The 18,307-nt window shown below is 50.7% G+C and overlaps 3 protein-coding genes across 13 annotated transcripts in view; 1 reads left to right on the forward strand and 2 right to left on the reverse strand.

Annotated features, from left to right (window-relative positions):
* Positions 1–736: 736 nt before the first annotated feature.
* Positions 737–8,757, forward strand: Tcea2 (transcription elongation factor A2). 5 transcript variants are annotated; one of them, XM_031373137.1, is made up of 10 exons: positions 737–1,005; positions 3,773–3,835; positions 4,110–4,215; positions 4,961–5,051; positions 6,270–6,415; positions 6,683–6,739; positions 7,098–7,252; positions 7,326–7,472; positions 8,151–8,222; positions 8,434–8,757. In XM_031373137.1, exons 1-10 carry the CDS (start codon positions 937–939, stop codon positions 8,440–8,442), a joined length of 915 nt encoding a protein of 304 aa, XP_031228997.1. In that variant the 5' UTR covers positions 737–936; the 3' UTR covers positions 8,443–8,757. The 5 variants fall into 5 exon arrangements, with proteins under 5 accessions (XP_031228997.1, XP_031228996.1, XP_031228999.1 ...); XM_031373136.1 differs by having other exon boundaries at positions 738–1,265; positions 6,285–6,415; XM_031373139.1 differs by having other exon boundaries at positions 739–1,005; positions 6,285–6,415.
* An 837-nt stretch (positions 8,758–9,594) lies between these two features.
* On the reverse strand, positions 9,595–14,923 carry Rgs19 (regulator of G protein signaling 19). Of its 5 annotated transcripts, none has more exons than XM_031373141.1 (7): positions 14,795–14,915; positions 14,277–14,352; positions 12,403–12,507; positions 12,143–12,264; positions 10,576–10,650; positions 10,251–10,485; positions 9,595–10,172 (listed from the first exon to the last, which is right to left on the reverse strand). In XM_031373141.1, the coding sequence occupies exons 3-7, from the start codon at positions 12,430–12,432 to the stop codon at positions 9,984–9,986; spliced, it is 651 nt and encodes a 216-aa protein (XP_031229001.1). In that variant the 5' UTR covers positions 12,433–12,507; positions 14,277–14,352; positions 14,795–14,915; the 3' UTR covers positions 9,595–9,983. The 5 variants fall into 5 exon arrangements, with proteins under 5 accessions (XP_031229001.1, XP_031229003.1, XP_031229002.1 ...); XM_031373143.1 differs by having other exon boundaries at positions 14,277–14,283; positions 14,795–14,880; XM_031373142.1 differs by lacking the exon at positions 14,277–14,352 and having other exon boundaries at positions 14,795–14,923.
* A 3,198-nt stretch (positions 14,924–18,121) lies between these two features.
* Positions 18,122–18,307, reverse strand: part of Lkaaear1 (LKAAEAR motif containing 1) — a 1,688-nt gene continuing 1,502 nt past the window's right edge. For all 3 annotated transcript variants that reach the window (XM_031373159.1, XM_031373160.1, XM_031373161.1), the window contains exon 4: positions 18,122–18,256. In XM_031373159.1, coding sequence (XP_031229019.1) covers positions 18,197–18,256 — 60 coding nt within the window. In that variant the 3' untranslated portion in view covers positions 18,122–18,196. The remainder of the gene's footprint in view (positions 18,257–18,307) is intronic.

An 18,307-nucleotide genomic window follows, 5' to 3' on the forward strand; every position in this document is an offset into this window, starting at 1 on the left:
CCTGATCAGGATCTGATGATCCTGATTGCAGCCTCTGTCATTGTTACTTCACAGGTTGGGAGACTGAGACATAGAGCAATGTGCAGAACTTGGGATTTATACCCTGTTAGGTTGACTTAAGAACCTGAATAGTGCCCGGCGGTGGTGGCGCACACCTTTAATCCCAGCACTTGGGAGGCAGAGGCAGGCGGATTTCTGAGTTCGAGGCCAGCCTGGTCTACAGAGTGAGTTCCAGGACAGCCAGGGCTATACAGAGAAACCCTGTCTTGACCCCTCCTCTTCCCAAAAAATAACCTGAGTAGTTTTGTTTTTGTTTTTTGTTTTTCCGAGACAGGGTTTCTCGGTGTAATTCTGGCTGTATTGGAACTAGCTCTGTAGAACAGGCTGACCTTGAACTCACAGGGATCCGTCTGACTTTCTGCCTCTGGAGTGCTGGGGTTAAAAAGGCATGAGCCTCCATTGCCTGGCTTAAGCCTGAATTCTTGCGGAGAAACCGTTTCAGAGTCTTGGGCCACCTGCGCAGCGGCAGGAAAGCCCCAAACTCGGCTTGGTACTATGTGAAGTAGAGGCAACCGGAGTGCATTAGTGAAGGTGCGATGGGCCGCGAAGGCAAGCGGCTCAGATGGGTTGAGTTAAAGACCCGAGCGCAGTAGGGTCTTGCCCCCTCCTCTAGTTCTACACTCTCCCTGGCATTCGGTGGGCACGTGGGGCCGTGGTCCCGCGGAGGTACCTACGTTACTACCTTTTCCAGCGGGCCGCAGGTCGCAGGCCGCGCAGTCGTCTGGGAGTTGTGGTCCCGGGGGCGGAGACTCTTTATTGTGTTGCACGCGGCCGCCAGGCGGAGGTTTGGATTGCGGATCTAGGCGGCGGCGGCGGCGGCGGCCGAGGTCCCGCCGGGCGGCGCAACCGGCGCAACCCGCCGCCACCGAGGTAGTGATGGGCAAGGAGGAAGAGATTGCTCGTATCGCCCGGAGGCTGGACAAAATGGTGACCAGGAAGAACGCGGTGAGGGGCGTGGGCCGCCAGGACCCTGGGGCCCCGCTCCGCGGAGACCGTCTGAGCCTACCCTCGGGCAGAAAGATACCTAGCCCAGTCAGTCCGAGACCCCTTGCCCAGGCCCGCCCTCCACCCTGTCCTGGGACTGCCGCTTCGCAATGGACGCCGTGCTGACCGAAAGCTACCCTCTGTTCGTCGCCCAGCGGTGGCCGCGGGCGTTCTTGGCTCAGCCGTTGCCTCCCCTGTCTGCCCCCACCCTTCAGAACCAGGTTTCTCTAATAAATTTTTCCCCTGCTTAGTCAGGCCTCAGGCAACAGCAAGTCGGTTTGGGCAGACGGTAAAGATTCCGAGTTGAGCCTGTGGTGTTGAGACCTGAGGAGACTGACTGCCCCTCGCCTGGCCCTTGGCTAGTGTGGCCTTGGTAGTCCAGCATGCCTTCCTGCCTTCCTGCATAGGCTTTCAGGACATCCTTAGGGGATAATGGCACCTGCATCTTGCCTTCCGTGGCTGGGAAGGGACTAGGAGGTAGCTTTAAGATTGAGTGACTCCAGAGCATCCGCGGCCGCTCCTAGGGCAGCCCAGATAGTGGCTGAGTCATGAGTCTGTACAACCTCCCCATGACTGCTTGAAGTAGAAGGCTGCAGGACAGCTTTTGGGGATGAGCAGGATTAATCTAGGGGTTGGAGGGCTGGGGTCTAAAGCAGGAAGCAGGTTAAGTTCCCACATATGCCTTTACACTGGAAACAGAACCCACTTTGCAACCACCTGGTCTGCAGAGGCCTGCTGGTGCTTCTTTCCGGTAAGGGTGTTAAAACACAAATGACAAACTTGGAACTGAGAGTGGCAGAGATAGGGTGGGAATCCGTAGGGAGACCCAGTAAGGATGGAAGGTCACAGATAGGACTGTACAGTTGAGAAGGGAACCTGCAGAGGTTCCAGCAACCTGAGAGGCTTCTTGGAACAGCTGGTGGTTTGTTTGGGTTTTCCTAGTGGGAGTGCAGAGCTATTGTGAATGCATGCCCCTGGTTCCAAGCATCAGGTCTTAGGAAAGTCAGCCACCTCAGGACTGATTGGTGTACAGCCTGCCTTAGGGCCATGAAACAAGGCTGCAGCCTGAGCAGATAATTCACACAGATTGAAGGGTCAACCCCAGCCCCTACCACTAGTAAGGAAGGTTGAACGGTTGGGTGGGTTTTCTCTGCCTCTTTGTGGCATGTAAAGACAAATGAGCTCATAGTGGAAATTTGGAGGACAGCAAACACAATACTGTTGGGTGTTAGAACAAGAGTCTGTCTCAATTGTAGGAAGGAGGTATTTGAATAAAACCTTGAAGTGGTAGAACAGCCTTAAGCAGAGTGAAAAGTTTAAGGTAGGAAGAAGAGGAGCCTGCCTATCCTTGAGGTTTGAAGAACAGAGCTTGGGCAGAGGAAGAAAATCAAGGTTGTCTGTTACAATACCTAGGAGGAGGGTGGTGGCCAGTTTGGAAAAGAGATAAAAAGTGAGACTATGGGACTTGTAGATGCTGACTTTAAGAAAACCTCTTTATATATTTAAATTTATTTATTTTACATTTGTTATCATGGCATGTGTGTAAGTATGAGGACAACTCCTGGAAATTTGTTCTCTCCTTCCACCATCTGGGACCTGGAGATTGAACTTAGGTTGTACAGTTTGTCGGCAGGCACTTTTACCTGCTGAGTCATCTCACCTACCTTCCTCTTTGATACTGGGTATTGAACCCAGGGCCTTCACTTGCCAAGTGAGTGCTTTACCACAGCTGTGTCTACATGGCCCTCTCTTTACTTTGTTTTAAGACAAGGTCTCAGTAGGATGCCCATGCTAATCTTGAATTCACTCTGAAACTCAGGTAAGCTTTGAACTTTCGATCTTCCTGCCCCAGCCTCCTAAGTATCTGAGATGATAAGGCCTATGCCACCAGGTTTGGTAGTTTTCAATTAGCAATAATTGTGCCTCTGATAAACCTTGTTGGCTATGGTGCTGTTACTTTGCAAATCTGTGGCTGGAGTAGAGATCCCTGAGAGTTGAGGTAGAGGGTTTTAAGATAGGAGCAGGAAGAGCCTGCCTACTCTAGAGGTGCAGCCTGTCGGTAGATGCTGAAGAAAAGCCAGAGCAGAGGAAGGCAACCAGGGATGTCTGTTACAATACCCAGGAGTAGTGCTACACTGATGGGTAGGCACTTTGGGGAGAAGCTGCTCTACCACCATGGCATAGATGGATGGACTAAGGTTAAAGAACCGGAGTTACACTTCCGAATGTCCTTCCATGTTGAGCAGGAACTGGGGCATTTTTTTTTTCTCTAGTAGTTTGTTCAGTGTCCTCCTGTGGCTAGTTACCATGATGTCTGGAGATCACCATAGATGCAGGGTGAGAAACCACCTGATCTTTGAGGACAGCACTGTTGAGCTGTTTGCCTCTATCCCTGCTCTATGGCAAGAGCAGTAAAAGCCCCTGTTGTGATGTAGGAATAAAGTATGCAATGCTCTGGGAATCTCCGGGTAGAGGATTGGCTTCTTTCTGACATGTAAGTTGTCCTCCATGTGATCACGAAGAGGTGGGATTGTCCACTAAGCCCCCTGACTAGTGTTCTCTGTGTAGTCCTGGCCATCCTGGAACTCACTCTGTAAGCCAGGCTGGCCTTGAACTCAGAGATTCACCAGCCTCTGCATCCTGAATTCTGGGATTAAAGACATGCACCACCACTACCCAGCATCCACTAAAGTTTAAAGTTCTTTATGAATGTCCTTTTTCCTTCTAGGAGGGAGCTATGGATTTGCTGCGGGAGCTGAAGAATATGCCTATTACATTGCACTTGCTCCAAGTAAGCTCTTCCTGTCCTAGCATGGCTCCCTATATGAACTCCCCACATGGCTTAATTGGCACAAATAACTGTTCTAAGGAGAGGACTTCTGATTGTCTCTGGTGATCAGGGAGGTGGGAGGTAGGTGCCCTGGGACTCAAATAGCTATTGGGAGGGATGTTTTTTGTCCCTGCCCATTCCCCAGCTGTTCACTGTAGGAGCCAAGAGTCCTTGGTGAGGATCTGCCTCTGGAACAGGCCCCTACCACCTCTGACTCAGGCCACTTGCCTTGCAGTCCACCCGTGTTGGAATGTCTGTCAATGCTCTGCGGAAGCAGAGTTCAGACGAGGAGCTCATTACACTTGCCAAGTCCCTCATCAAGTCCTGGAAGAAGCTCTTGGGTGAGTTTCAGAATGTAAAGGGCAGCTCTTGCTGGTCAGCACAGCATAGTGTGCTGGCTCTGCTATCCTGATTGAAACTGTATGTAGTGGGATATGACAGACATAGATCAGAAAGTACCCATCCCTGGGCTGGAAGAGGATGAAGATGATGGAAGATGGATGTTATCTTTTGTGATGGGAGGTGATGGCCTGGGAGGCATGATCATTGAGACAAGATCATTGAGATCATGATCATATGCTGCAGAGGAGGTTTTCAAGCTGCAAGAGGCCAACAGAAAAGGAGGTCCAGGCAGGATGCTCCAGCTGAAGGAAGAGGGGATGGGACAGCTACCTATGCAATGTTTCTGGGGACAGTGGACAACTAGGCTGCAGAGATGGTCCTACTGATTAGGAAGGCAGTTTTCCTGGGTTCAGTCTACTTCTGTGAGACAACCAAGGGCCTATCCCTCTTTACAGTCATATGCTCTGGTCCCTAGTTCAGGCTTTGGGCAAGTTCCTGTCCATGTTTTCATAAGGAGCCTTATGTGAGGCATATGCTTGCTTTTTGGCCTTGATGAGTCCCACAGCAGCTTGCTTCAGTAGGTCCTAAAGGGGCTGGTGGACTTGCTGGGGACCAGTAGGAAAGTCTGGTAGCCTCCTGGCTCCTTGCCTGTCAAATAGCTTTAAGCAAAAAGGATAATGGCCAGGCTTCACCTGGCTGCCTGTTCCTGACCAGTCTACACCATTTGTTTTCTGATAATGGCAGATGTTTCTGATGGCAAATCCAGGGATCAAGGGAGGGGCACACCTTTGCCTACATCTTCCTCAAAGGATGCTTCAGGGACTACGGATCTCAGGTAGCATACCTGAAGGCAGGTACATACATTTATGCCTCTTGACTCTTTTTCCTCAGTGGAAAAAGGAGGCTGGTGTCCATTTGCCTGGTTACTGCCCTGAGGGAAGGTCCCTCTCCAGGGAGTGATTTATAAGGTTTGTCAGCCTCATGCTGGATACTGTCCCACTGTTCAGTTTCCTTCTTGCCCATCTGAGATGTCTGGCTGTGTCTGCCTGTCACTGGCATCATTGAGACCTTCATTGAGGAGCTCCTATCCAACAGAGCTGGCCCAGGCCCAGACCCCCTGCCTACTTCCTCAAACCCTATCTTTTTGCTACTCATCAGGACTGGTGAATGGGTCCCTTTATGCAAATGCTATCCTGAGCTAGAGAGCTCTTATCTCCACATTCCTGTGGCAACACCATTGCTTTAAAGGTGGTCAGGGCAGCCCTGTTACCATGGAGACGAGGAGCACTAGTAGTAACAGACTATAGATGAGAGACTACTTTGACCAGAGGCTGGATGGAGGTCATGACAGGCTAAGCTCTGGACTCCAGTGTAGCATTCCTGATATGTTATATCCTGAGCTCAGTAGTACAGTTGATTTTGCTTCAGAAAGTCACCTGATGCTGATTTCAAGAGGTGATGTAAGGAAAGGGGATGGTGGGCACAGCATGACTTTTGGGCAAATCTTGTGTTAGGCCCAGACCTGAGGAACTCCTTGCCCAATTTCATTTGTGTTGAGTGGGGTCACCTGTGACATTAAGCCTTGACTTTGGGTGACCTCCCACTTCATCTTTACTTCAGGCAACTAGAATTATCTGCCTGGTTCTGCCATTAGTAGAGAGGTATTCACAGCATGGCCTATTTCTTGGGCCTCTTGGGAAGTATTCTGGAGGTAGCAAGAATATCTCATGCCCTTTTGACCATGGAGTGTTTCTCAGACACTGACTGTTGAGGAGCTGGCATCCATTTAGGGAGTGATCTGTGATTCACTGTGGACCTTCTAGCCAATACTCTGATCTGATGAAGACATAACACACACAGGCATTCTAGGCTGAACTAAAGATAGATGAAGTCATTGGGCCTAGTTGGAGGTCTGTCAGGATTGAGCAAATGGACTTTGGAGGTATCCACATTTGCTTTTCTGGGGAATCACCTGTGGCCTAAAAAAAGTCAGGGGACTGCCCAGAGGTATCATCAGCTACTAGAGATGTGCACCTGAGCTCAGCAGGTTCAGGCTTTGTCTCTCTAGCTGCAAGAAGCCAGACCCACCTAGGACCCCATCCACTCCAAGGATCACCACATTTCCCCAACTGCCCATCACCTGTGATGCTGTACGGAACAAATGCCGTGAGATGCTGACTTTGGCCCTGCAAACTGACCGTGAGTATTACAAGGTCTGGATTTTGACTAGGTGGACTGGGCCTATGCCTGCTTCAGAGCTTGCTGTTGGAGAGGCAATTTTTCTTTTTAGCTCACTGTGACCTAGCAAATAGGCTAAGGTTTTTGGGGTCACCACAACATCTGTAGCTTGGGAACTGTCTCCCAGGAATGCAAGTGTCCTATTTAGCTTCTAGGGCTCTGTGTAAGCAGAGGGGTGGCAAATGGAAAAAGATAGTGGGGGAAACAAGTGAGGGTTCCCTCTTACAGATGACCATGTGGCCGTTGGTGTGAACTGTGAGCATCTGTCATCTCAGATCGAGGAGTATATCCTTTATACGGGGTATATAGGGTCAAGGGTTTCTGATAGAGTCTATAGTCCACTGAGTTGTGCTTCTCCTGTAGCTATTGGACACAACTGGTAGGCTACCCAGTGCCCTTTCTGGGTGGTTCTTGACCTTTCCTGAGCCATAAATGGGTAAGGGGCTATGACTACCTTCTAGATAGATCTGGGCCTCAAACAGGAATGGGCCTAGAGAAGGCAGAACGCTATAGGCCCTCAGGTTCCCCACAGGTCTTGAGTGGGTAGACTCATCTCCATGAGCCTGGGAAACAACATTCCCCATATGACTCCCAGGAGGGGGAGGAGCTCAGAAACCTCCGATGGGTCCTTAAATACCTGCACGCATCTTCCTGGATGTGGGAAACACTGACATGAAGTACAAGAACCGTGTTCGGAGCCGAATCTCTAACCTGAAAGATGCCAAGAACCCTGGCCTACGGCGGAATGTGTTGTGTGGTACCATTACACCCCAGCAGATAGCTGTGATGACATCAGAGGTGAGTTCCACTGGAAGGGCTGGGGCAGACTTTCTGCAGAGCTGTAGGCTGAAGGCTTCACCCTTTTTATCAGGAGATGGCCAGTGATGAGCTGAAGGAGATCCGAAAGGCCATGACCAAGGAGGCCATCCGTGAGCACCAGATGGCCCGTACAGGTGGCACACAGACTGACCTGTTCACCTGCAACAAATGCAGGAAGAAGAACTGCACCTACACGCAGGTTAGGGTTCACTCTATCTTCCTTGTCTAGGAACTTCAGGGTACACTCATCCTCTTCTTGGATACCACCTATGTCCCTACTTTTGGTCTGAGGCTCTGTGCCAAGGCTAGGTGGCTTGACCATGCCCAGCATGTAGGGATAATATGCTATTTGTCAGTAGCTATAGGACCTTTGATCCTGTTATGGAGGTGGAAGCTGAGGTACTCTGGGAAGGCTTTGTGGACTCCAAGGGACATTGGGGGTTTAGGAAAAGGGGACTAAATTAAGATGATCTTTCTGGTAGACAGCTCTAGGGCATGTGGAAACTGCCATCATCTGCAATAGGCTGCAGAGGGCTGGACCTGAGGGATAGAGCAGCTCAGGCCCTGTGGGATAATGTTTGCTGTTGGGTCTCCAATATAGCCAACGCCATTGGTATCTCTGCTGATCCTTTTACTTTATAGACCCTTCTGTTGGGAATCCTGCACTTAATCTAACATTCTAGACTCTACTGAACACAATTATTCAGGGTCTCAAAGGCCTCTGTAATGATAATCTACTTCCTCCATAGGTCTAGTTCTAGAAGGTTGAGGTAGGTCACTGTGCAGTTTCAAATCATCAACAGAGTTCAGGGAGTATAAGACCAGTACTGCCCAGATAAGGGCAGCAAAACCAGGGGTTCAGCCACCCACCCTACAGGTGCAGACCCGAAGCTCCGATGAGCCCATGACCACCTATGTTGTCTGCAACGAGTGTGGGAATCGATGGAAGGTAGGTGGGTGGGCCCAGAATGCTTGCCTCCAGTCCTGTCTTGATGCATATTGGGCCTGAAGTAGGAATGGGGCTGGGGTGTGTGTGTGTGTGCCCAGGGGTTTGCACTATACCCAGCTAGCCATCTGGGAGTTTGGGATGGAGCCTATCCTATTTCTGTCCTAGGGGGTCATGTAGGGACTTGGCCACACATTTCTCTGCCTTCCTTCAGTTCTGCTGAGCCCTTGTACTGACGTAGCCCTGGTCATGGCTAACACTGTTCTTCCTGCACTGTTCTTGGTGGATGCGGCTTCTCTGGAGATACCCTGAAGGTGGCATGCCCTGTTCCAGCCTGCCTGGTGTGCACCTTTTTGCCCTCTTTCCCTCATTATTAAATGTTTTTTTTTTCCCCTTCCTCTGGCCTTGCTCCTAATGGGCTTCAGCTGGGTCCTGTTCTTCCACTGCTGTAGATCTCTCTTCCCTGGGCTCAGACAACACTTGAACTAAGCTGTGGTGAGGCAATATTATAGACAAGAGCTTGTCTAATGTTTGGAGAGATTACTTGTTCATATGATTCTAGAATATTGCTAATGCTTGTATATGTACCACCATGCTGGCTGTGTAGCCTGGCGCAGGAACTTGCCCAGTGTTCACCCATTCTCACCAGGCATGGCAGCCTAAGGACCTGGTATCCTTTCAGGATGTTTTGCTTTGTCCTTCACTTTGCTTGCCCATGGGGGACAATGGTCTCTGAGCTGAAGTCAATTCTAGCTTCAAATTGCTGAAGCTTCCAGCAACTTGGAGGAACAAAGTAGTAGGTGCTGTAAGATTAAGATGACACTATGCCTAGCTTCTTTGGAAAGACCATACCATCAGCTTTGTTCCCATTAGTCTCTTTAAAGACATTTCATCAAATACTGGGTTTTGGATAATCTTCAGTTGCATCTCAAACCTCTGTTGGATACTGACCCACTGTAGAGTTGAGGCTAGTTCCTAGAGCCATACCTTGGGCAGGGCCTACAATGGTCACCTACTAAGGCCACTGCTAAGGGATAGAGCACAAGGTAGAGTCTGGATAGATGGTCCTTTTCTCAAACATCCTACCCCAATTATGGGATAAACAGAGGTTTCTGATTTTAAAAAATACAGAATATAGCCAGGCGGTGGTGGCACACGCCTTTAATCCCAGCACTTGGGAGGCAGAGGCAGGGGGATTTCTGAGTTTGAGTGAGTTCCAGGACAGCCAAGGCTATACAGAGAAACCTTGTCTCGAAAAAACCAAAACCAAACCAAACCAAAAAAACAAAAAACAAAAAACCAAAAACAAAAACAACCCTCCCCCCCAGATTATTATGTTTTTGGAGTATAGAGGAATACACACAAATGTGAAAGGTCTCTCTTTCTCTCTCTCTCTCTTTTTTTTTTTTTGATAAAACATACAGTAAGGACATATTTCAAACTTTAAAGTTAATGACTATATAAAATATAAATGGGCTCTTCATCTGAGTCTGACTCTGAGGTCCTACATCTGGTTCTGAGGGACTAACAGTTCTCCGGCTACAAACCTGTTGGCATAAAGGGTGTTCTCCATGAGAACGTCTCCTGGGCACATGCCTAGGGGTTTGTGATCTGAGGCACCATCTAGGAGAACCCCCAGTAGGAGCAGGCTAGGACAGAGCAGAACATTGCAGTTGCCACTGGGACTGAGTCTGTTTCCAGCCAAGTGGACAGGGCTAGCCCCTGGGCTGCCCATGGGAGTAGAACATCAGTGTGACAAATGACCTAGGCCTCAGAGGACTGTGGGGCCCCCTGGAGTAATAGAGAACGGTAGGTGGGGGAGGTAAGGAAGCGAGGGTAGGAGTCCCGGTGCATGAGGGTGTAGATCTGCAGCTGTGCATCATCAAATGTGTGTGGCGATGGCTCTTGCATCTTCCTATTGATGCCTTCTCGAACACGGGAGTCCAGGCTTACCTGTGTAGCAGGCACCAAGGTCAAGGGGGGGCGGTGCCCTTCCCAGGTCACCCCCACTCATCCCTGCATCTGGCCCACCTCCTTGGGGGACAGGATGGACACGTAGTCCTCATAGATAAGTCGCGCCTTCTCATCCACCACATGTTGGTTGGCCTCTGCTTTCAACTCCTCACAAGCCAGCCAGAAGAGCATGTTCTCTTCACTGTATTCTGTGCGCAGGAATGCCCGGAATATACTGCGGCCCGTGGGGCTATGCATCAACTTGTCAAAGGACTGTGCCCAGCTCTGTACTTCCTCAGGGCTTGGTGGAGTGCTGCAGGCATTAGGGCCGGACCATGTCAGACCTGAGACATGCACACAAGTACACATACACGAATGCCTACACAATGGAGGCTATACTCACCAGACTTCACAGCTGGGGAGGGGTTGTAGCTTGCTTTCCCGAGAAACCTGCCAAGTTCGTTGCCGTTCTTGGTTCCTAGTGGCAAAGTAGAGTGGCTCTACCTTTTGCAGTTGGGTTCTCTACCCACCACTATGGCTATATGTATGCTTTTGCATGTGGATGCTTAGCACCAGTAAGTCTGTTACGAGGAAGGGAGCTCCTAGAGTGAGCCTTCTTCACATCCTCTTGTTGAATCCCCACCACTACCCCCACTGAAGGGGCTTATACAGATTGCTGTTCTGGGTACCACTGTGCTCTCTTTCTTGGTCAGCAGTTGGAGCTGCAGGTTCCTGTACCCTCCCTCTCTCTGGGTAGGTCGAACCATACTCCTTAACTTAGTTCCAGCTCATTCCTGAGGCCACTGAAAAATCCACACTGCAGACCTAGTATCAACAATAGGACTCACTGGCTGATGTAGGGTAAGAGCCTTTTTAGTGTGTCTGTACCTGTCTGGTCCTGGATCCTGAACCCTGCTTCAATGGGAAGCTTCTCCCTTGTTTCAGTCTATGCTCAGCAGGCACAATGTACATTTCATTCCCAAAGTTATGGAGAGAATTCTGTTCCCACTAGGCCTGGCTTCTCAGCAACAACACAGCTCAACCTTTCAACGAGCCCTACCTATTCACATTTCATTCCTTTTATCTTGCCTATACACAGTCCTAGTGGCTTACTGTTAACAGATCCCACTTTGAGTCCTTTAGTCTGTGTAGGGCTAGTTTGCTGTAAGATGGTAAAACTTCTACCATCTTCTGTATTCCTGCCATCAGACATCCCCAAATCTCAAATACCTTTCTGCCTAGGGCCAGCTGTTCCCTTATCTAAATCTCTTTTCAAATGTGTTCCTACTGCACATAAGTCTAGGATCTGGGCAGCTCTCAGTGGTATAAACAGGTATATGGTGAGTGCATGGATACCATACAATTGCCATTTGCTTGCTCTTGCAATATAATATACCCCCCAGCACACTAGGTATAAGAAGGGCTGGGGAGATTGCTCTGTGTTTAAGAGCATTTGCTGATCTTCCATAGGCCCTTGGTTTGATTCTCAGGATCCACATACTGGCTCTCAACTATTTGTAATTTCAGTTCCAACACCTCTGGCTCTTCAGGCACCAGTTGTATCTGCAGCATAGACATTCATGCAAATACTCATACATATAACATTTAAGAGCCATACAAAGACCCCTAGGGGATCTGGGTGCTACCACCAGCCAACAAGGCTCAGCAATCCCTGGGCAAGGTGATACTGTGGCAGGGGCTTAATAGTTTCTTTGGAAACCTCTGGAAGGTCTAGGGAACAGGACCAGGAATGAGCCCTAAATACCACCTCATCCCAGCCCCACATGCTTCAGTGCTTCTTCTGTACTTCTATATAAGCTGCTCCCAGTCTATATACCCCTGTTCTGTGTGTCATGGACCATGTACCTCAAGACCTACATACTCTGGTTTTGCTCCCTATGAGCCATGTCCCCCTTCCCAAATACCCCAAAGTCTTCCCAGGGCAAGGTCTACCCCCAAGGTCCACATACCAGGAACAGCTACAGCAGCAGCACCAGCATAAGCAGCAGGGGTTTCGACTGGGAGGTCCTGAGGGGGCTGCATCATGGCTGGACATTGAGGGAGGCCTGTCTGCCTCCTCTGGCCCTGTGTGCTGGGGAAGAGAGGGCTGCCTCAACCTCCACTCTAGAATTCACTGGGCCTTCTGTCTCTGCCCAACTGCTTATATCCCCAAGGTTATACCTTGAACCCCAGGTGTCCAGGAACCCAATTAGAGGTGGGGAGTGCCTACCTGTTTCTCAGCCTCATGTGGGGTGGGCATGGGTGAGTGGAGGGGGTTGCCAGATTCTGTGGTGCCAGCTCTGGACCCTCACTGCAGCATAGGATCCTGGCAGATCTAAGAAGAAGGTTGGAATTCTGACTGAGGGCCTGTGATGCTGGCTCACCTTGTAACCTCTGCATGCACCTCAGGGCTTGGTCAGAGTTCTGCCCCAGCTTTCTACCCCAAGCTTGATCACTTACACCATGTGGAGATTCCTGAGTCAGTGACAGGGCCACCTATTCACATTTCATTCCTTCCACAGAAGGTTCTAAGACACCCCTATCTGTTCAGTCCCTGAGAAGCCGGAAACTTGGGTTCCTCTTTCTTGATTTCCGGCTCCTGGCCCCTCCCAAGGGGACTGGAGCTGCAAGTTGGTATGGAGGGTGTCAGATATTCTGACTACTCCCTTCCTGTAGGGAGATGGGTAGAGATGCTACTCAGATGACTGCAGGGTGTTAGGCCTGAAGCACTTAGTATCTGAGTGGGACTCAGAACAAGACTTCTGCAAGTGTAAGAAATGGAGTATGCACTGATAAGAGGTGTTCAGGGAACAAGGTTCTTTCTTTGGTCCTCAGCTGCCTCAGACACTCCCACTTTCACCCTGGTTTCCATCTGTCTCCCTAGGATACAGAAGCTGGTATGGCAATGTAGGAGGATTAACTTAGCTAGAACCTTGGGCTCTTCAGTGGAATTGCATATGGTTTATCATTCTTGATGTTGGACCATACCCTCATAGGGGGTTCTAGGAATCTCTTAGGCCACCAAAAGCAGACTTCAAATTCCAGTGTCCCCCAGACAACATCCAGTCAGCACCTTGGAGGCAGTTTTGAATGCTTCCTCTCTCCTCAGCCTGGGCCTACTTCTGTCCAGGTGGAGGCCATACAGGCTTTAAGCCCCCTGCTTTATCCACCTGCCTCTCATCAGTCTGGAGCTCACATTTTCTCAATGAAATTCACCTTCCTGTAGCCTTTCATTAAAAGAAGAGGCCTTTTAATCCTGAGGCTTTCTGAAATGGTGGGTTCCCAAGTCTACAAGCAAGTAAATCAGGACACACAAGTAGCTTGGTTGAGTTTCTAGGGAAAAGGGGTGTAGCAGCCTGAGGTCTCCATGCTCTCCAAAATTCCTCATCTGCCACCTTATAGAGACCATCCCTTATAGGGTCCATCTCCAGTCAGCTGACTGGGGTCCAGTGGGTACACTGCTGGGTGCCCTGCCCTTTTTCCTAGCTGCAGGCTCTGTTCTCTTAGCTCCTTGCACCCATCAAAGGTCAGTTGGGACCACCCATGTCGTCCAGGGTGTTTTTCACTGCTGCCTCCTTTCTGGGCAAGGAGAAGTCTAGAGTCAGAACCAGGATTGTCCTGACCCACATCCATCTATTGGAGGGCTCCTTTCCTCCTCAAGCCTCCCAGGTATTGACCTCCCAAGTAGACTTGCTAACAGGCCAGATTCAGCAAATCTGGTCTCTGGGGACAGAAGCTCTCTGGTGAATGGTTGTCAGTGTTGCTCCAGAGAAGCAAAAAGAATGCCCAAGCCCACCCAGACCAAAAAAATAAATTCCAGAAAAAAAAAAAAGTCATAACCTTTGGGAGGGGGATTGACGGGATCCGTTCTCACTTCCATCCAACACTGTCATTGTCCTACCTATACCTCCTTGGCAGGCCAGGCCTCTCACCATGGCGAACCCAGCTGCTCAGGGCCACCTGTGGAATGGTAGGCCCCCACCCAGTTCCTGCTTTTCTGCAGGTGGGGTCGTCTGGTGGGCTGGTCTCTTCTTCGCGGTCCCTCTTGCAGTCTCTGACGCCCCCACCCCTTTCTTAAGGAATTCGCCATGGCGCCCAACTCACCAGCGACCTAAAGGCAGATGGGGGTGGAGGGCCAGGTTCGGTCTGGGCCCTACTCTGGCTGCCGAAAGGGCGTGCCCTAAAGCAGTAAGGATTTAAGTCAGACAGCAAGACGTTCTCCCGGGGTGTATCGAGGTAGAAAGGCTCACGGTGTCCCGCTCAGTTGGGGCCGAGGATGCAGCCTTCACCCTTATGGCTTGCCGGGCCAACTGGCTAGCGGACCCAGCTCGAAGGGTGGGTAAGGTGGCAGATCGGGAGTCTCGTCTGGCCCCTCCCCACCAGGCTAGCGGGCAGGAGACACGGAAACCTGGGTTCTTCCGGCCCCCACCTTTAAGCAATCACTTCTCAACGCTCTGAGCTGAAGAAAAAGGGAACCTTGCTGCGGCTCTCCCTCCCCCACGCGCAAGGGGTGGGCTCCGGTCCTATTGCGACCCAGATCCACGTGGGCCGGTCACTGAAGTCCGGGAACGGAGCCGGCATCTATATTGCCGGGGCCGTCCACGGTCCAGCGCCGCACTCACCGCCGCGTCCCCGAGTCACGCCGCCCGCGCGCTCCGAAGTCCCGCTGGTCGCCGGGGAGGGGGCGCAGTGCGCAGGCGCCTCCGCGGTACTTCCCCAAAGAGAGGGGCCGGGACTTCCTCGAGCCCCAGCGCCTGCTCGCCCGCAGTGCCCCGCCCCGCGCCCGCTCTTGTGCCCCACCCGCGGCTGGCGTGTCGTCCCGCGGTAGCGTGGCATGGTGACCCTGAGGGGTGAGTGGTACAGAGAGTTGAGCCGGTGCTCCGTTCATGTTAGCTAGGTTTTCCCAGCGTTTATGTGGTAGTGTAATGTTAGGCACCAGAGCTGAGCCCTGTGTGCTACTTGGCTCGCCTGGATTAGAAGAGGCCTGTGAGAAGGACTGGCCTGTGATACTGCCCACTCTTTGCCTTTCTGAGTCTGGTCTGTAACATAGCATTAAGAGTCTGTCACACTGCATTCGAACTTTGCCCGAAAGGGAGGTTCAGGAACTGCAGCGTGTGGGCACCATGAAAGCAGGTTCTTACATCAAATCACCCCGAATGTTTCTGGGGCCTGGTTGAATCTCTTCTGAACTCTCAAACTGCTCCAAGATAGCCTTTACCACAAATGGCCTTGCTCTTTGGTCAGCTTTTCAGATTCTTTGTCATTGGATACAAAATTGAATTAGTTCATTATCCCAGCACGCTGGATAATCCTAGTGTCCAGAGGCTCTAACCCTGCTTTAGACTTGGTCTGTAGAGTGTGGTCTGTTGGGCCATGTGGTTCCTGCTCTTCTTAGCACTGGACACACAGCCTGACCAGTTCAGGTGTTGCTGTCTTGCAAACAAAATGCTGTTCAGTAACACAAGTTGTTAATGCTCCCATACTACATCATACATATTAACTCAGGGATGCTAAGGAGATGCTTCACATGAGCTCTTCAGGCAGTGGGGCAGGGGCAGACTAACTGAACTGACTGCAGCGAACTAGAATGGGAGACAGGCAAGAAAGGGATGGGGTGAGAGGTGAGGAGGTCGGATGTTGCCGTGATGAAGAGAGGACAATGGCTGAGAGACTCCCAGGCTCTGAGGGGGGTGTTATGAGTTGACCACAGAACCTGCTGGCTGCCAAGCTGGCGGCTTCCAAAGTAAGGTAGAGGCTAAGAAGCCCATCTGAACAGGAACACTTACTTTATTTTAGATGACATTCCTGAGGCAGACACAGGTCAGAATGGAGGCCCAGCAGAAATGGATGAGTGCCTGATGGAGGCCACAAAACAAACCTGATTCTGCAGTACTTGGTGTGGGTACGGCTGTGGGTAGAAATAAGTATGCTCTCCTCTTAATGCCTTTTACATGCCTATCTACTTGTTTTCTACCACCTTACATCTGCTCACCACACAATTAGCACCTTTCCCTAAGCACAGAAAATGCCTCTAAATCCAGGAAGGAGACCAGGAGCACTGAACAAGTGATGTCAGTGGGCATGGAACTGGAACCCGATATACTCTGCTTCAGAGGAGTGACCCTAGCTCCTCACAAGCCCCACCTGATTGTTCATGGGCCACAGGCTTAGTATCCCTGCAGGATTTTCTTCAGACAGAGGAATCCTATGCCAACTTCCCTAGCTGCCTCTGTAAACCCAACCCCTCACTGATGTGCAGATCAAGAGGTACTCTTAAGTTGGTCTGACATTTGGTGTGGCGCTCTTGTGTCATTGGAGTGCTGGCCTTCTGATGATGTTTGTCTTTGTTCTCAGCCCTCTATTCTGAAGTACTTATGTGGATTACTCACTGTGTGGGACACTGACTGCAGTGACTTTAGGCATTCATGTAACCCTGAGGAAGAAATGCAGGGTCAGAAAGGAGAAACAATGGTATGACTTAACAAAGTAGATGAAAAATTTCACTTAGCAAATCTCTAAGAGACAAAATTCTGGGGTCTAGAGCTTGGCCAGAGGAGCCCAGCATTGGATAACTGACTGTCATTAGAGATCTACATCTGTGTGTGAGAGGGACCATCATTCCTGGGTGAAGAGGCTGTCTCCTTTTCCCTGTCCATACCTGTCTTAGTCAGGGTTTTTATTCCTGCACAAACATCATGACCAAGAAGCAAGTTGGGGAAGAAAGGGTTTATTTAGCTCACTTCCACATTGCTGTTGATCACCAGAGGAAGTCAGGACTGGAACTCAAGCAGGTCAGGAAGCAGGAGCTGACGCAGAGGCCATGGAGAGATGGTTTTTACTGGCTTGCTCAGCCTGCTCTCTTATAGAACCCAAGACTTCCAGCCTAGGGATGGCACCACCCACGAGGGGCCCTACCCCCTTGATTACTAGTTGAGAAAATGCCCCACAGCTAGATCTCATAGAGGCACTTCCCCAACTGAGACTCCCTTCTCTGTGATAACTCTAGCCTGTGTCAAGTTGGCATACAAAACCAGCCAGTACAATACCTATGTACAAACCTACTATTTCCCTGCCTCTGTCATCTTTCCCACTGTCAGAAATCTCCTCCCCTCCTCCTGAGAGCTGCTGTTGATTTATGAATGCTGCAGTTTGCGCTTGAATCAAGACCTAGGGCAGCAACAGGCCAGAGAGTGAAAAGGCTCATGTGCAGGGGGAGAAGACCAGCTGAAGAAACAGAGCCCTGGGAAATGGCCATCAGCGAGTAAGATCCTTCTGGACCACAGTTTTGATCTCTTCTTCCTCCCTTCTGTTCTCTATTTTATGCAGAGCCAGTGGGATCCCCCATACAGGAGCAGGGAATTGTCTATCTCCCTGCAGCTTCCACCTCTGTGCAGCCTGATGGGGAGGGGCTGGAAAGGAGGACAAGTACAGAGAGCCAAGAGGCCAGTTGGCCACAGGTTCTGCAAAGAGCCAGTGGAGAGGAGGGAGAGGAGCTGCTCAGTGGTCAGAATGGATGGGTAGCTTCATCCTGTGTTTGGTGGATGAGTGGGCACAGGAGGCTGTTGTGATGAAAGGGAGACTGGGTGAGTTTTCTGTCCCACCATCCAGGGATCTTGGAGAGAGCACCCTATTTACAATCTGTTGGTCATCAGGGCACAACTGGACTCTCCAAAGGACAGAATGCCACCCCAGTCCTCAGATGGCATGACCCTAACTTTGGAGACAGCCCCGATTTTCAGGGGTGCTGGTATCTAGGCAGGCTCATCCCTATCTTTTTCCACACTAGTAGCCTCCTACATCTATGGCCCAGAAGAGCACCAGTTGCAGGCTGTTGAGGGATAAGGAGTGCCCTCCCACTAACATCTTACTTCTGTGGTTGTAGGAGAGGCAGTATTCATGTTTGTCCTTCCCTGTGGGGCCCAGGGGGAAAAGAGGGGAAATACCAGAGAACCCTCGAAAAAGAACTTTATATGAGACGGTGGGGAGCCGCTGTAACCTAGGGTCTATGAACGCCAAGGTCTCGGTCATCGAGGGAAGATATTGCCATCTACCTCCTCTTCCAGGATTGTCTCAACACGCCTCCGCTGCAGAGAGAGGGGCTGTAGCCAGTGTGTGGCGAGGCACAGGACCCCCCC

The sequence above is a fragment of the Mastomys coucha genome, unplaced genomic scaffold, assembly GCF_008632895.1.
Source record: "Mastomys coucha isolate ucsf_1 unplaced genomic scaffold, UCSF_Mcou_1 pScaffold15, whole genome shotgun sequence".
Taxonomy (NCBI): Eukaryota; Metazoa; Chordata; class Mammalia; order Rodentia; family Muridae; genus Mastomys; species Mastomys coucha.

Coding starts and splice junctions, on each gene's coding strand:
- Tcea2 (XM_031373135.1), top strand. CDS start 1,155: ATGGACGCCGTGCTGACCGAAAGCTACCCTCTGTTCGTCGCCCAGCGG. Junction 1,266..3,772: donor CCCCCACCCTTCAGAACCAG/GTTTCTCTAATA, acceptor TTTTCCTTCTAG/GAGGGAGCTATGGATTTGCT. Junction 4,216..4,960: donor GTCCTGGAAGAAGCTCTTGG/GTGAGTTTCAGA, acceptor TGATAATGGCAG/ATGTTTCTGATGGCAAATCC.
- Rgs19 (XM_031373142.1), bottom strand. CDS start 12,432: ATGCCCACCCCACATGAGGCTGAGAAACAG. Junction 10,651..12,142: donor TGCTGCTGTAGCTGTTCCTG/GTATGTGGACCT, acceptor CTTTGCCACTAG/GAACCAAGAACGGCAACGAA. Junction 10,486..10,575: donor CTCCCCAGCTGTGAAGTCTG/GTGAGTATAGCC, acceptor TAATGCCTGCAG/CACTCCACCAAGCCCTGAGG.